This window comes from Perna viridis, chromosome 1, assembly GCF_037379345.1.
Source record: "Perna viridis isolate PV_CMFRI_1.1 ecotype Kerala chromosome 1, ASM3737934v1, whole genome shotgun sequence".
Taxonomy (NCBI): Eukaryota; Metazoa; Mollusca; class Bivalvia; order Mytilida; family Mytilidae; genus Perna; species Perna viridis.
The window spans coordinates 56,052,024-56,070,625 of NC_142445.1; the positions used below are offsets into that span (position 1 = coordinate 56,052,024).

The following is an 18,602-nucleotide window of genomic DNA, read 5'->3' on the forward strand; positions in this document are numbered from 1 at the left end:
ATGATAAAAAAATCGGTTCTCGTGGTGCAGAGGGATACACCATAACCATCCACAAGTTTATGATGACTACTATAAAACTATTGTAGAGATGACTTTAATCTTGAAGCTTTTAACCATGTTCCGGGAACCCCATTGTAAGAAACGCACAGTGGTACAAAAAGTCCGCGTGGTTTCAGTAGCTTTGGAACAAAGTACGGGTTGTGACACGGGTGATGAAGGAATATTGCCACAGATGAAATTAACATTGACACAACGGAACGAAAAGTCTTTGCATTTGTTATTTGGTAGGTCATAAGTTTACTCTTTCCATCGATGTCTGATGTTGACTGATTTCATAGTGTTTGCTCTTTATCTCAGGTTCAGATCAGTCAAGTCCGCCTAAAAAAAGGTGAAGGAAAAGGTCAGCAAGTAGCATAGCAGAGGTTGTTCCTATTTGAATGGCGACCGTCTGTTATAAAAACCCGTCCACTACATGGGACAAATATGTTTTCTATGAAAATCAGCCATTTTGGTACATTATTTGGTATATTTTGTTGATGATTCGGAATCGGTTTTTATAACAAAGAATAACCTCTGCAAAAGACTACCTTCTTTAATCTTCTCGTTCCATCCTTCTTACAGTAGCCACGATGTTTAATGCTCTTTAGTCGTGATTTCAACAGAGCATTAAAATATAAGTATTAAGAGTTAAAAATCAATTTTCTTGAAGCTTTCACATTTCGATAATAATCTATTATTCAGAGTTTCTAGAATATTTCAATTTTTTTCAGGATCCACATTGGACTAATACCACGACAAGAGTAACAAGTGAAGTGTCTTGATAAGACTGGAGACCTTTTTTAATGCTGTAAGTATAAAAGTTAATAGATATATTCGAAAGAGATTTGGTAGTACACGTCCATCTTTGTACATATTCGACGGGAGATCACACTCATCGTCTTTTATTAAGGGTGACCGAAAAATGATAGAACTGATTTATAGTTAAATGTGGTTATCTCCGATAAAAATATTGATAGTATATGATTAACCGAACAAAACATAGCTGTCCTAGAGTTTTGTCTGCTGGTACAACAACAAACTTGTCATGGAAAGTAGACAACATTTTGGCTATTTCGGGATTTTTAAAATTTGATGTAAGCATTGACACTTTGACATACTTAGAACACACATACGTTGCAAAATTTAAAGATCTCGCGGCATTCGCCCACCCTGACAGCGAATCAAGAGCTTTTTCTTATTATCCATTTTCCTGCTTAGTCCTTTTAAGCATCCATAGAATATTTGAATTTCAATTCCAATTGAAGGAGCGTGTTTCACGATATAAGGGACCTTAAGCAAGGACTTTACTGAAAGATTAATTTTCTGCGATATCTAAATATCCCATAATGACGTGACCGAAAAGACCGTGTTTGAATGGTGAATTGTGGCAACAAGGTGGTTTAGACGAAAGTCCTCAATTTTGAGGCCCTGCCTCGTTCAATATTCTTTCAAGTGAGAGGTTTGAGTACTAACCTTTTTATACGACCGCAAAAATGTTCGGTCGTATATTGGTATGGCGCTGTCTTCGCCTGCGTCGTCCGTAGATACTTGGTTTTCATACGATAACTTTAGTTGTGGTTGACCAATTGTTATGAAATTTTGATTAGATTTTAATGATCACTAAAGAAAAGTTTTCATTCAATTTATAGTGTGTGGCCTTTACCGTTTTAGAAAAAGGGACCAAAAGGTAAAAATAGTTGTTATTTTATTAAAACCCACGTAGAATGTTTGATTTTCTTTCAATTTTGATTATTCCTTTTATTGTGTTTCTTTTTTAATTGTGGTAAACAATGCATCTGCAGATGTGATGCGTTTTGGACCGTTTTTGAGTTATAAGTGGTCAAATGGGTCACACCCCATAAAAATCGAGTTTTTATATTTTTTGTCCGATTTCAAAAATATTTTTATTGGATTCCTTGTGAAAATTCCTGCCTGTATTTTTCAATCCGGTTTCAGATATCACTTGTGGTTTTCGAGTGATAAGAGGTCAAAGTGCTACTCTCCTAACAAATCGACCTTTTACCTTTGGTCCGATTTTGAAAATTTTAATTCAGTTTCCAAATTTAATACAATATAGTGTACAAACTAGTTGTCGTATCAATAATAATAAATTGCAAGTCACTATGCTTAAGTGTGTCAAAACAAATATTGTATCCATACTGTGGTCGCATCATGCTTCGTTTTGCGAACCTTTTGATTTGTGTTGGATTTCAATACTACATTAAAATTCATACAATCAAATGTACATAGCAAGATCATCTACTTGTTCTACAAAAGTGTTTCCTGAAGGACTTTCGTAATAGTATTAAACTAATATGGATTCTCAAGAACTCTAAATGATATTTATAATTAATCTTAAATCTCGCACCTTTGCTGAAGTTAATTCGATAAAAGATAAATCAAGGGTATCAAATTTGCGGAAATAAAAAAATGTATTCCAGGGACAAAGACAAGAAAAACAGACACACACAGCAATAAACATAAAATTATCAAAATTGTACCTAGAATGCATTAAATATAAATGAGCAACTCGGACTCCACTTAAAACTGGGTCCAGCTGCACCGGTAAGGTAAGCTCCTCTGCTTTTGTAGAAACACCCGCCGAGTTGCTCATAAAAAGTCAAGTCCGGGGTATGCGAAAGAGGAAACGAAAGCTATGACACGATGAACAAATAAGTTTTCATGGTGCAGGTGGATATACCATAACGATCCACTAGTTTATGATGGCAGCCATAACACTTCTGTAGTGATGACTATAGTAATAAGAAGTCTTGCTCGATACAAAAAATCTGCGTAGTTACGGCAAGCTCTGGCATAACGTATTAGTTGTGACAGGAAAACTTCATTTGCAAGTGACAGTTGACGATACGGAATTAAGTCTTCGCATTTATCTGTAGTTTGGTCAGTAGTTTTCTGTTACCATTGATCTCTAAAAGTAGGGCTTGATATGAGGCTGAAATAATGGTGTCCTTTATATCAAGTTCTCTGGGGAAGAAGCTTGAGATTGATTAACGATAAAACGTCATCTTCATGGCGGAAACTGAGATCAAAAGATCTTGCTAAACGATGTCCTTTCCTATGGATCAGATCAGCTATTAGGTATGCCTCATGAGAGTGATGGAATAGGTCAACGAACAGAGGAGCACAATTCGTTCTCATTGGAATGCAGTTTGTTGAAAAACGCGTCCATAACACTGAACAAATATGTTGTTGATAAAAAATTATAGCGTTTTGAAAATATCTTCTCGGTATATTTGGAAGATGATAAAGTATGACGTATCTCTACCAAGTCCTATATATCTGCATCTCTGTTTTTATTTATTTTTTTTTCTGAAGGGGGAGGAGTAACAACGATGTATAATGTTTTTGAGTAGGGATTTGAACGGAGTTATATTCAACATTATAACCTAACTTATCCAGCGATAAATTGAAAACCCATATAAAGGAAATAATTTACAAAGCATTTAAGTGCAAGAATGGAACCTCTTACAAACTTGTTGTTTTGGGCTACGATTCTACATATTTAACGACCACAGAACGAAAAGACAAAAGCTGCTATACCGAGCAACAGGTGCTCAGTACGCAAGAATTTCCACTTGACAACATATTTGTCACTGTAGGAGGTAATTTTTTCAACAAATTATCGGCATTTTTATTGGGTACTAATTGTGCCCCTCTCCTAACCGATATATTTCCTTATTCATATGAATCGGTGTCTCATCATAATTCTGGTGAAGGAAAAGAATGTTTAAAAAAAGATAGATCCCTAAATTTTCTTATGTCATATATTGACGCTGTTCATCCTAATTTTGTTTTAAACCTTAATGTTTATTTATCCATTAAAACTAGAAATTAAAGAGACAATTGTACAGCTTCCTCTGCGTCATTTGTAGACCTTCACTTCGAATTTGACAACAGTCATCTCTGTACAAAAATATAAGACAACGATTTTAATTCCTTGTGCAGGGGTACACCCGTTCTCTCAAATGGTGTTTTATATTTCTTGCTTGTTAAGGTATGCCAGACTTAGTAGCCACTGACTTCTTAATGAGGTTAACATGTTTTTGTGCCAAGGTTATAAAAACTCGTCTAATACGCTGTCAAAAGATTTTATTTCCGATATCCGGATCTAGTTGAGAAATAATGTTATGTTTCTGACAAACATATCATGAATGGTGGATTTCTGAATATCAATCAAATTATTTTCTGTACTTTTTATTTGTATCTTTTCATTTTCATTTTGAACTTGACGCGTCTTCCCCAAAGGTCAAGACATATTTGGAAGTTGGTGTCTCCTTTGTTTTACTTGTACTAATTTGGTATTTTTTTATTATTATTTTCAATTATCTTCTGTACTGTTTTGACTACTGATTTAACCAATTTTGACCGGTGACAATTTTATGCTGCCCGTTAATGTTGTAATAGACCGGAAATAATTTACCGTTATGGCAGCGGGAGGTTTAGCGCGCTACAAAACCTGATTAGTAACTTATTGGTTGAACCCACCATGCTAGTACCAAATCAGGACCGGTTTTTTCTAGATAATGCCATATGTAATACCTGACTTTCATTTTTGCCTTTTTATTATGACTATTGCCTAGAGTTTACTAGTTCGGAAATTTTGTTATTACTTTTCATACCATTTGTAGGTGATTTTTTTGTAATTTGTGATGTATAAGAGTACAACTTTATGGATTTGTCTTTGAAATAAGACGGAATGTTGTCCATTACAGTTCTATGATAGAGGAGGTAAATGGACCTTAAGCATAAACTGGCTTAAAGAGCCTGTGATAACAAATATCAAGAATAATGTCCATAAGTCTAATGGTGGTAAACTTATCTGTTCTAAGATAAAAAAAAAAACGTCATTATGAAAATAACATTCTTAGCAAAGTCTGAAAATTAACTTCTGAGGCAAGTTTCGCCTAGTGATAAAATAATTGTCTCAACAAAGCAAAACCAAGCAACAATAAGAAAATAATCGGTACAAAAGAAATAAATAAAATCATCCAAGGCAGTATTCAGCCAGTCGCCATTCAAGACTCTGAGGTTGTTTGTCATATTAATGGAAAGGAATACTCCCGTCATGTTGTTGAAAGCATGATTTAAAACCGACAATTTTAACTTATGGAAAATATAACCCTTTCAATGTGTCTAAGCCGCTTATTATTTTGTAAAATCGCTGCAGTGACCGCAATTTTTGGCAAAATGTAAATGTATGTGAGACAAGAAGCTAGAACACGTGTTTGAATTGTTGAATTACTAAATCACTTTTCATTTTCATTTTTTTTTTATTTATTTCGGTATTTATGTCGTTCGTTGTATTTTCATAGTATTCATTATTTTGAATGTTGAAATTATTTTTCGAGTTTCTAACATTACTTTATCTGAGGATTTTTTGTATAGTTGCTTACTTTCTATATGGATTATTATACACTCTAAACATATCTTAATTTCACTTCTCTCTTTTCAATTGTTATATTTTAGCTGCATTTGGATGACTGCATTTTGTTTAATACTATGAAAGCTATGGTATTTCTCGACTTCAAAGATAATTCAAGGGAATGGTTTTCAACAAGAACATAATCAAGGGATAACGACTAAACAAGAACAAACACGTACAACTGATATCTTAAAGAATACACAGGCAAATGTGCAACACATGAGAATCATATGGTTTGCATCATATGATTATCATATAAATTGAGCACCATATGATAATTATATGTTTCAGTATACATATGATTATTGCATGGTTATCATATGATAATCATATGTTTTTCACAAACATATGATCATCATATGTTTTTAAGCCAACATTACCATATGAGAATCATATGATAATATTATGACTATCATATGTTCAATATCATATGATTTTCATATGATTACCATATGATTATCATATGAATCGAGCACCATATGATTATCATATGTGGCACATTTGGCTGTGTAAGACGGAAAAGTTGAGGATCCTAAAAAGCCATGACCAAAGGAACTTTAATTAGATCAGCTATATTTTTATTCTAAAGTATATAATAGATTTAAAATATTCAATCTAAAAAGACTACATTTGTATTTAAAACAAGTGAAATACAGAAGTCTTCTTCCGGTTGATAATCTGAAAAAAAAATATGTTCGATTTCATAATTAGCTTTATACGGAAATGAGAAACCGCGGTGAATATTACAAAACTTTCACTGTCGAGATGAAAAACATTCAACGTTTGACAAGTTCACAATGAAGATCGTAAAATGTTTTGCGACTTAAATTTTCAGGTACTAAATCTAGCCAAATGACTTGTCGCGTGCGTCAAAACCCGCTGATATTAACCATGAGTGTAACGTAAAATTTCCGATCGAAACCGGCAGATGGCGAAAAATTCCAAGAAATGATATAATTTGTAATTTATTTATGACTGGTCTTGGAGACGAATTATTTTATACATGTCTTTGCACTCGTGAGGATAGTGTGAATTTACGGGAATTTTTTTCCCGAATATAACTATATATATATCCGCACATTACTTAATTGTATACAATGTTGAAATATTGTAATACTAATGTACTCGCAAGATTGTCTTTATTCATCCAGAAAATTGAAAAAGTAAAAATTCGGTAGCATCATATTTACACAATATTTATTTACATCCACGTATTCATTATTATGATATATGTATTTAAATTACCTCGACATTGGTACTGTATATATGTGATTGTGTCCCACTCGATTTGTATATTATCTCAGTATTTATAAAATGTTTGAAAATGTAATCGCTTGTTTCAGTAACTCATCTATTTTTTGGGTAAATAACGAATTATTTGAATTGGTAGAATGGACTAAGAGAATCCTCTATTTCATACATTGAAGAGAAAAACATGACAGCCAAGCAGAACATCAAAGTAGCAAATTTAGTTTCGATAGTTCGATGAAAACAGCAAATTGTAACGCGTATAAAATTTTTTTTTTCTATTGTTATTTTCTGTTTTTGTGTGTGTCGCCGCAAGCATTGAACAAACATTTATTATTCCTTTTGCATAACACATTGTTATTTAAGCTATTGTTTATCAAGAAATGAATAAAAGATGTAATAAATTCACATTTATTATAAACTTTATGACCTATAAAGCTTGAATGTCGTCTAACATTTAAAGCTGAATACAGATGAGATTTGATGACAGCCAGAAATACTTCATTTACATTCCTGTCATGGGTTCAAGACGAAATCAACTGATTTCGTAAAACGATGCATAACATTTCATCAATAATGCCCAATCAACAATGATTTTAAAACAAAGGCATACAAGCATAGTCATGGAATATAATCTATATAAAATGAAGCAAACATGTACAGTCATGATAGTCAAATGAACCTGAATTACTTTAATGTCTGGAGATGAAACAATATTCTTTGAAATGGTAATTATGCTTTGAAAATAAAACTATTCGAGCTAATAACACAATAAACTGTTATCTACAATGATACTTATCGTATATAAATATTGCTATATATATCTTTTAGAACATTATTTGGGATTGTTCACGCGATTGCACTTGCACTTTACAGAACATCCATATTAGCTTTCATACGTTGCTTTATTAGGCGCCATTTCACACTTTTCACAATTACTCTCACTATTCGTCCAAACAATTCCTTATACAACTTCATTTTAAATCTATTGCATCAGTTAATCATATACATAAAGCTTTATCTGTCTACAATGTATATTTTTATCATTACTTTATCTTTAATGTATTAATAACTATCACAGACTAGATTCACATGAGAGGAGGGAATTAGTCTTAATGATCTATTCTTTAACTTCATATTAATTTCATGGTTGAAATTTATTGATTAAAATATTCTGGTTTGTATTCCGTACTACCGTACTACATGAAGTCGAAGAGATTGTACATAATGATTTTCATCCAAGTCATGTCAATCATACTATAGCTTAATGAGATCCGGATATCGATACTAAGGAAAATCTAGATAACCTGTCAGACAGTATAGGCTAAGATGTCATTAATAATGTTTCCGTTGATTCCCTTCCTCTCTGGAGTTCTGCCACTGAGGTATTTCTATAATGGCGATATTCTATTATGATATGCTTCATTTCATCATGAATAGCACCAATCATTGTTTATCATCACTTGCTCTACTTTGGCACGTTTCAATTTTCGGATTGACGTCAGATTTTATCCTTTTATCATGAAAATGTTGAAAACGTGTGTTGATTGTTTAAATACTCAAAAGCTATCTCATGGCAGAATTTGAACTGCTCCTGAAATATACGTTAAGATATTAGTTGATACAGTGTAAAAGACGACTAAATATTATGCGATATCGTAAAATGCTTCATGTGCAGAGAGGCATGGCCAAGCTCAGGGCACGGAATATCTAATATGAAAGGAAAGGGGTTTATTCATAAAAGAAAATTAAGGAACCAAAAGTTTCCAATTAAAGGCAGATATGTAATAAGACACAGCTAAACTCAACGTAACAATAAAATACTCAAGACTCACGAATGTAATTCTGGTAAAAGAAGAGCTTGAAAAGCATTTAAGAAAAGAAAAGAACCAGGAGCTCCTTAGATTGTCAGTCGTTTCTTCAACGGATGTGTGTACCACTGGCAAAAAGGAAAGAAAATTCAAATATTTAATTGTCTGAAATGTACTTTGTAGCAAGATGGAAAACACCAGGCTTAGCTTTAGTCTGGATCACATTAATACAATATATAACAATTTTCGTACCAAAGTGTCAATCAGCTGTGGTCTATTTAATCTCATTTGTTTTACAGCCTGGAAGACATCTACTTCTTTATCAGTTTTTATCCGCTCCAATACATAATTTGCTGCTACGAATAATCCACTTCGAAGGACACCATTCCTGTGTTTATTGGAAAAAGTTCATGGACAGTGTTATTATCTATTGGGATGCGACATTTTCATTGAAGATGACAGGTATAAACAGCAGTTCATGACTTGTTTGAACTAACCATTCGCTATAGTGATACTTATATTGGTTATTCTCAGCGGTGAAACGTTATATTAAAGACTCGATCCACCCTTAAGGACAGAGATATCATTTGTATTAACAGTTATGAGTAGAGATAATGGTATTCATGAAATGTATAACAACTATAACTTGCACAAGACTTGCTGGTTGGAGACTAGTTATTATGATCATGTAGGATGAAGTCTCTGATAAAAAGAAAAATAATAAATGATGTTTTATGATTCATGACTAGAAGTATATTGATTTACCCGAAACAAGGTGATAGACAACAAGAAAAAAATTACATAATATGATTGAAATTATATACTTCAGATGATTATTAGTGCTTTCGTAGGTCTTAAATTTCACAAATATTAAATTATCAATGCTTGCATAAAATTTATAAAAGAATACCAAACACAACGTACATGCAGTGTACAACGACGGGTCTATTTGCTGTCTGTTTCTGCCATTTTTCTACCATATCTATTAACTCGAGAAGAGCTGCTTTCGAGTTTGGTACATTTGACCCATCAGGCCATCGATGAAAATGAAACTGCCGAACAACTCTTGGAACTTCTTGTGGCTAAAACATCAATATCAAGTGTTAAAATATAATTATACTAACTATAAAGTACATACATTCAAAGAATTTTAACTATAAATGCATTAACTTAAATATACTTTTTACTCTATAGTTAGCATTCACTTGACTTCACCGAGTGCTATCAATGCGGTAACAGGGGAAGTTTACAAAGTTACCTTTTATTAATTAAAAAACCTAAGATTCCATTTAACTTACATTTAATGTATTTGTTACTGTAAAATCTCTGACAGTAACGCTTGGATCAGACTTAATTTCAGCTGTGGTTTCAACGATAAAAGGACCGTAACTTTCACCTGAGGTTTCCATCGTCCAGTATGGCTCACACGTCTAAATGAAAAGTACATTATGGTGTTTTAGCTCATCTTGGTGGATCTTTTAATCTCGACGATCTTGAGTTTTAGTCATTTTTTCAAGAAAAACAAAACAAAGAACATTTAATAAGAATCATTTGAATTTAAAAACCAGGAACGAACTAGCCTCAAGGGATGTAAAAAGCATACAAAATAATGTTAAATTTGGCTTAAGTTAATAAATACAAAATTAATCATTTAAGAAAGAGACATAACACAAGTAGAATCAGAACATTTAATGCACTATTTACCGTATTAATTCATAGCATATCATATAATTATTTGATTCCCAGAACCGTTTTTTCAATATAGATATCGGAATAACATAGAGTCTCATTGAACCTTATGACAATGACGTCAGTTTACCTTATCAGCTTTGTCAATTTCATTTAACATCACAATGCAATATGAGTTGTGGTCAATAACTAGTCTCCAGAAATCTACTATCGTGTTCGGTAATGGCATTTGAGTTACTATAAAAGCATCCTTCCTAGAGTAGCCCTGTATTCAAGGGAATAAAAATGACCAATAAAATTTATAAAAAAAAAATATCACTTCACTTAAAAATCGAAATTGTTTCAGTTTCAAATAGTTTGTGATAGTTTTTTTTATACTGTTTATCAATACACCAATATAATACGAAACATTGATTACTTCAATATTTTAAACTTATAACATCGTCGTCTGTTTGCGCAGTCCTACCGGAAAAGGCATTGACCATAATTAAAACTACATATATGAAAGTGTTAAAATGTTTTCCAAAGAGTCATAAGTTTTACACCTAAATTGCATTCAAAATATAATTAAAAACTTTATTGAACATTCGAAGAGTTGCTATTGTCAAAAACAACTTGTAACAACAATTTATTACCAAATAAATTAAACGAAAATTAATACGTATTATTTATTGGAAAACATATATCTACATAGGCATTTTACATGTTATTTTATATTTAAAGAACTGGGGTAAACTAATTGTTTTGCTTTAATATCGATTTAGTGTCGTCTTGAAAACACATTATTCAGGGATGATACTTACATGCTTCACCAGTTATCTGATAAAATATTAATGTACATTTATTTGACAAAAAACTTACATTTAGGAACACTGCATTTATGTAATCATTGTGATCCTCCACAGGAGTAGTTAGGTATGGTCGACATCTATTTGCTTTAAATGTAAAAAATAAAAGATCAGAACAAAAGGGAGATAAGGAGCATTTAACTGAATGTTTCATACAATATTTTCCGGTTATTTCTCTTTGTTCGGATCATTCAATGTCTCCAGTAGGTTTTTCTCATGCTTTCATTTGAATTAATCAAACATAACTAATTATTAACTATGAAACTTCAAATATAACGCAAGAATGTGTTACATTAGTCTTTCCGGAAAGCCTTCCTATGAAGTTAACATCATTCAAAAATATACAAACATTCGTATCAATCGAGTCTAGGTTGCTTATTTACTTTCATTTTTACGTGTCATTTTGGCTATTTTATCTTCTATTTGTGATTGTGTCTATTTTCCTTGTCTAGTCTTTATCCTTGGAATATATTAGTTTGATTTTTGCTCGAATCTTTTTTACCAATATTACTGTTATATATCACAGCACGTCCAATAGGTCTTTGAAAATCGAGTTTGCTTTTAAATGAAATATCGAAACTATGTGTCGATCATTAAGTCACATTATTTACACAAAAAATATCAAAATTGTAAAATAAGGTACTAATATAATTCAACTAGCACATTGCACAATTACCAATAACGAACTTGCAATGCTGATGACATAAAAAAAATCGTATTAAATCGGAGTGCTACACATTTTAAAATTTAAACATGGAAATATTTTTGAAAATTATTAGTTGATATAGAAAAACCATACTGGTTGTTGCATTTTACATAGCAGTTACCTTTATAAATAAATCAAATATTTTAAAATAAGGTTTTACCAGGATAAATCTCTGTGGACCTATTTTTGAATATATTTTCTGGATGCAAAGCTGATGTTGTATCGTCTTTTTCTATAGTCGCTGATAGCAATCTTAGAACCTGAAATCAATCGACGCCTCATTAGTTTGTAATTATTTCTCAAAACCACATGATTAAGATAGGTCTTTGATCCTAACCTTTAATTATGATTTCAATCACCTACTCTGTTTACTATCAATGTTTCTTCGGTTTACTACGTATAACATATTAAGTATAATTCATTCTTAAAGACATGCAGAAGGTAATACTTTCTTATTTTTTTTGGATTATTCTATTAGTCTTTAAACACTTTTCAAATACTAATATATCAATTTGCAGGTATTTTGAAAACATTAAAAGGACATGATACTTTGGCTTGTTTTATGATGAAGGTATTTCCATGTGAATTTCTTTCTTCTACCTACATCGCAACTTGAATAAACATCATAAAGTCGAGTATTAAAAAGCTGAATAACAAAAAGTGAAAAGAAGTCACATTATAAAGTTACAAAGGACCTACATACAAATAAAATGCAAATATAAGGATATAAATCGAAGATAGGGAAACCCACATTTTCGGAAGTACGGCCTTCGATAGGGACAAATAGCAATAACTGATAGGAAAAGACACCAACTATCTAATCAGAATAAAGAAAATCAAATTAAAAAATAGTCTAGTGGTATCTTCATTGTATGGCAGGTCGGCACAAATTTCAAGAACTTTCAATTACTTCTTGTTTTATCTAACACATACAATGATTCTGGTTGTTTTACATACATGATACATATTCACACTAAGTTTCTGGTCTTATGCCTGATTCTTGGACTGATTCATAATCGAATGTTATTTTACTGGAGTAATTTGTACATGGCAATCATTGATTTGTACGGAACATCAAAAAGCTATCATTTCTATACAATTATAGGAGTATATACAATTATTACATCATGTTTGTCATAATTGAAATGGCCAGTATAACTATTTTAAACTTTTCACCGATTTAATGGCCTGCTTGATTTACACGCCATGTAACATGAAAGGAACTATGGTTTTCTATCATTGATCACTATATTCGTCCATTGTAACGTATCTCGTTGGAAAATCGTCAAGAAAGTTCATGGTGCTTGTTGCAAATACTTCAGTTCTTGAAATTTTGAAGGAAACAATAAAATATTTCGATTCTGACCATACGTTTTTTATTCATAATAAATACCTCAAATTGCTCGTCCATTTTCGTTTTACTGATGGCCTCGTCATACTGAAGAAGATCAGATAGTGTGTCTAAATATTTATCAACTGGCACTGTAGTATCCCCACATATTAACGCTTCGAGTAAAACATCATACACAAATAAATACTGTTCCTGAAAATAGAGGGAGAATGTAAAGTAAAATAAAAACATAAAATATCTACATGGCTTTTTTTCTGGACAAAATTCATTTAAATGTTGGTTCTAACACATTTGCATTTATAAGACTGTAACAAAATAATTTGATGTTTTTTATTATTATTTAGCGTTATGTGTATTTCTTAAAAACAATTTGTATAAACTAGATAATGTTACCCACTTATCTACACGAATATGCAAACATTGATCTTTTTTTTTTATTTCAATTCAGTATTAGCTGTTACGAATTGTCAATTAACCAATACAGCTACAATTTTACATGTACAATGAACTTACTAAAGTTTGCACCATATTGACTCTCTGTGTCCTCATCAGTTGAACAAAATTGTGAACGTCAACAATACCTTCCATTTTGGCTTGTTCAAGATTTACATCTATTGCAATGTAGGTACCTGTCCTGCCTACTCCGGCACTGCAAGTAAAGTAAGATATTTAGGAATAGAATTCTAAGAAGGTTGTAGTTTGCAATCACACTGGACCCTCACCTTTCAGAATGTATGCAAAATAATTTAAAATGAATGAATTTCAAAAAGAGATTCATTCACAATTAATCAACTTATCGTGCGGACATCATGCAAATGCTTGTTTCTGGTCCTTTTTAAACGGTTGAAGTAAAAACCCTTTTAAATTAATACCAATCTTCCTATTGCGAGATGGCAGATGTGGTATAAAATTTCAATAAAATATTAATATTTAAGTTATTGTGCCGCCGCCGACGACAGCATGATATCATTATACGACCATAATTTTTTCGTATAAAAGGGGACTGAAGTGCCTGACACCCTTTCGCTTAACAAGAAGACGGGCTGAAAGTGAAAAAAAAATCCATATACGAACAAGGAATCAAGATCCTCCGTAAACTGTCCTGGACAATACTTCCTGTTATCATATCATTTGATCTGCAGGGTATATGAAATAAATCTCAGTAAAGTTTTACACATGACAAACAATTACCATAATGACTTTTTATTCATCTCTGATCGTTTTTGAATGAGAGTGAAAAAGTATATCGATAAAGTAGGCTAGCTGGAAAGAAATAACCCTCAAGATCCTTCTTGCAAACAATAAAATTAACCTAATGACCTTTATCGCAGAATCAGAACTTGCACAGGAACTCTATCTATTGTAGTGAAATACAACTGTTACCTCAATATAAGGATACAATTCTCAATAAAAGATTTCAGTAATCTTCGGTAAATCTAAACTTTGTTGTGTCTAATATGAGTCAGATGTAACCCTTAAGAGGACGATTTGAATATATTGATATTTAAAAAATGTGAGAGTGCATTTTACAGTTTTAAATCAATTAGTACATATTTTTCTGTATAATAAAAAAGAATTTGAGATGTGAGCTATAAACAGATTTTTTCTGATTATTTTTTGTTAGAAAGACAAAACTAGTAAAAATCCTTACATTGTATTACAGGTTAACTTCCTAACAAAATGAAATCGGGCTATCGGTGCTTCTTACGACAAAGGTTAAATTTGTATTACCGTTGTGAGGACTTCGTCCTTAAGTGCTATCTAATTGGGAAGTCGTTTTAGGAAATAAAATATTTAGGAACTACTTCCAAGATTAAAGCTGGCGAATGATAAATAAATTAAATTTGAGATGTACTAAGTAACATCAAATATTTGTTTTTAAAAAATAACGTTAATGTTTATAACTATAACATAGGAAGTTAGAAATTATATAACATCTAATCATTGATAAACAGAATTTTCAGTAGTTTCCGTCGGTTTACATAATGCCCTCTCAACAAACAATTACCTGAACTGCAAATCGATTATTGTTGTATAACTAAAGCAATACAAAAATGATTCAATGAAGCATCACGCACGGAAATTTATTGGTCACTGCAAATAAAAAAGTGTATTCAGATGAAATGAACCTGCGTGACTCATTCATTTTTGACAGCTCATTGGTCACCCACAGGTATCATGTGACATCTTGTAGACTGGTGCCAGGAATATTGTGTCCTATTGTTTCATCGGCAATACAGAATCATTATTTATTGCAAATTGATGATATTCAATCCAGATGAAGCCCTTGTTTATTGTTCCTATTGATCCGGATTATTCAGATGAAATCAACATTAATTTAATTGTATTATATATGACTGGACCAATAATGTTCTGTACTGGTCGTGTAATCTGATATTAATGTGAAAATCACGACAAAAGGACGAGGTTTTAAGGCAATTGGATGCATTTTCATAAGCCCTGACAATTAGTTTTAATGAGTGTTCAAAGCAATTGCAATAGTCAAATCTACACGTCTTATCTTCTCAAATGTTACTTGCCGTCATTTTTGTGCATTTCCTCCCAACAATACATGTTATGTCAGTGAATATTTAATAAGGGTGTTAAAAAATTAAAGAATATTATAACCTCCAACCTAATAGGGAAAAGCTGCAAAACTTCACTTGTTTGAGAAAACAAAATGATTTATTTGTAAAACTGAACATGGTAAAAGAAAATAACAAACCTGCAATGAACTATTGGAGCACCATGGTCTAAATTATCATGTAATCGTATTTTTTGACGAAATAGAAGCAACGAATTTCCAAACCGAGGAACTCCATGATCTGGCCAGGTTGTATAATGAAACTGTTTTACTACTGTTGTTTTATCATCCTGAAATTAAAAAGTCATTCTTTTACGATCGTCTGTGTGGAATGAAAATATTGTTATAAAGAGACATTATCATTAATTGTAAGAAAATAAAATCCGAAGTGATTTATTTAGTACGAAAATCTCATAAATTTGTCTAGATTATAATATCCTAATGATAATGAGCAAATCATATTTATTTTACAAAAAATGTATAGTATACAATTCAGTTTATATTTATCGCGCAAATTAAATAATCAATTACACTACCTTGGAAATCCGGAATGTTCTGATGGAAAAGTCAGGTAAATCTTTGGACTCTAAAAATTCCACTGTTAAACCTGCGTATTCCTGTTTACCTTCATCTGGCCAGTACTGTTCGCATTTTTTCTAAACAATATTAACATATTCCTTGAGCATGTTTCTATTTAAAATGTGGTTCTTTTTGAATCAACATATCAATAAAGCAAATACGCATTTAAAGAAACTTAAAAGATTTTTTTTCCAATTAATATGAGTTCTCGAGTTTTATGCTCGTCATATACCTTTAACACATAGTGTATGAATGTATAAGCAGTTTTGCATTTTGTTATCAATTATTTTGTTTTAGATATGCAAAAATACCTTTCCAGTTTCCGTAGGATTGGTCAACATTATGATAGTCTTTGAGTCTTCTTGCCAAACCATTCTCCATATATCATCAATGGTAGGTTTTGTTGGACCTAACACACAATGCAATAGGTGAGGACAGATTTCATTAATTCAACAGAAAATACAAATACTACATGTTGTTTCATGAACCCATACACATATATTTCCACGTGGAGCAATCTTAAAAAAGTTCACTGATAATGTTCGTATTTGTTTTGCATTAAAACTTTAAAGATTACATCATTAACAAAAAAAAATACAGATTTAGGCACTGTCGTGTTTTAAGCAGCTGTGTGGTCTACTAAAATGAGAACCTTATGGTGACTTTAATTAAATTAAAGGAGAAGACCATATTATTGTGCAAGTCATAAATATCGAAACTAATCTGTTAAGTATTCATGAAAATTAAATTGAAACAAATTAATTTCCTTTTCTTAATTAATAAATCGAGATTTATAATTAGGAAATTTGAATTTCCCGCGCCTATGGGCGCCACCATGACCGGTTGATGATAGGTAATTGATTACGATGTCCGAAGAATTCGCAAACTTTTCCCCTATAATTTCAACTCTAAATAAATAGAAGAAGAGATTGAGGCACACCATGTATAAGCAAATGTCAGACATCATTGACGAACAATGGGATTTGCAGCCAGATGACTAGTATTTGTAAGGAAAATCTTAAGGCTACTTCCGAAGAATTTTCGGGTTGCTGGTAAAAAACTTTTAGAACATTTCTCTTTTATCATTCGTGCAATCGTAAGCTTTACAAGTCATTGTGTTTTGGTGATTATATAAACATGATCGTAGAAATATTTACGGAATATTCTTTGTTTACGTATTATTTACACAGTATTGGCAGTACTTGTATCAGTACCAAACCGCCAAACCGACTTAGTGACGTCATGGGCCAATCGGAAGCTATCGGTAAAAATCAATAAAATCTGGCTATGATCTTCCTTCAGATAGGAGAGTTCTGAAAGATGGTTATCCACTTATATTTCAAGGATTTCGAACTTTGCAAAGCCTTGAGCATTTTATAAAAGCGCATTTTGCATTAAAGGTTATTTATTTTTGTTTACGTGGGTATGATTTATCATAAGAGCCCAACTTAATGCAAAGGTAGTCTTTCCCTTTAAATATATACTACATGCTGTGTTTAATGTGCTTATTTTGTGCCTTAAGCAATTGCTACAGAGTACCTTATTCAGTAGGAATTGACTTTCAAAGATTTATCTGTTTATGAACTATCACAAATGAACTGAAAACTTAATGTAAATAACTTGACAGTTAAATTTGCCAATTTTTAAATGATATTTTCACTAGATTACAACTAGCAATCCTACCCTGTGCTGCAATGTACACTTTTTCCTTTTTATAGCCCTGAAAAATAAGGACCTTCTGTACATAACTTCATACACACATTTTATTTTTTATTGAGTTGTCTTATTGCATAAACACTGTATTTGACATTTATAATTTACAAATAGAATTGACAGTATTTCATATTTATTAGAAGTCACACTATGCTACAACATGATGTTTTAATATTGTTTAGTAATAAACATTGTAATTATAGGCACTCTTCGGATAGTTATTATACAAAATAATACAATTTTCCTTATCTTCATAGAAAGAATTTTCTTCATCTACGAAAGAAATCGCAATAACTGATAGTTGTGAATGTTTGTTGTAAAGGAAAATCGGAACTACTTTAAGCAAGCGCAAGATTTGTGTTTTAATTACTTACATCTATATAATTCGCATTTGTATAATCATCATTTATGTCATCTGCTACAGGTGTCAAAACTACACGACTATGATCATCTGAAAAAAAAGAATTTTTATCAAAATGGAGAGAGTCAAAATGCAGCAAAATCCTGCTGTCAAGACAAGAAAACAAATAAATCACTTGGTGGAATTGAAAACCAACGGATAAAACTATAGCATAATTCCTAATATAGCTG

At 31.7% G+C, this 18,602-nt stretch overlaps 1 protein-coding gene across 4 annotated transcripts in view; it reads right to left on the bottom strand.

Moving 5' to 3' along the window:
- Nucleotides 1-7,127: 7,127 nt before the first annotated feature.
- Nucleotides 7,128-18,602, bottom strand: part of LOC148629478 (receptor-type tyrosine-protein phosphatase mu-like) — a 34,883-nt gene continuing 23,408 nt past the window's right edge. For all 4 annotated transcript variants that reach the window (XM_088551923.1, XM_088551906.1, XM_088551915.1 and 1 more), the window contains 14 exons: nt 18,386-18,462; nt 17,982-18,018; nt 16,610-16,707; nt 16,256-16,375; nt 15,861-16,009; nt 13,649-13,784; nt 13,178-13,327; nt 11,945-12,044; nt 11,092-11,165; nt 10,361-10,495; nt 9,840-9,971; nt 9,466-9,623; nt 8,794-8,929; nt 7,128-8,324 (listed from right to left, as the gene is read on the bottom strand). In XM_088551923.1, coding sequence (XP_088408049.1) covers nt 8,250-8,324; nt 8,794-8,929; nt 9,466-9,623; nt 9,840-9,971; nt 10,361-10,495; nt 11,092-11,165; nt 11,945-12,044; nt 13,178-13,327; nt 13,649-13,784; nt 15,861-16,009; nt 16,256-16,375; nt 16,610-16,707; nt 17,982-18,018; nt 18,386-18,462 — 1,577 coding nt within the window. In that variant the 3' untranslated portion in view covers nt 7,128-8,249. The remainder of the gene's footprint in view (nt 8,325-8,793; nt 8,930-9,465; nt 9,624-9,839; nt 9,972-10,360; nt 10,496-11,091; nt 11,166-11,944; nt 12,045-13,177; nt 13,328-13,648; nt 13,785-15,860; nt 16,010-16,255; nt 16,376-16,609; nt 16,708-17,981; nt 18,019-18,385; nt 18,463-18,602) is intronic.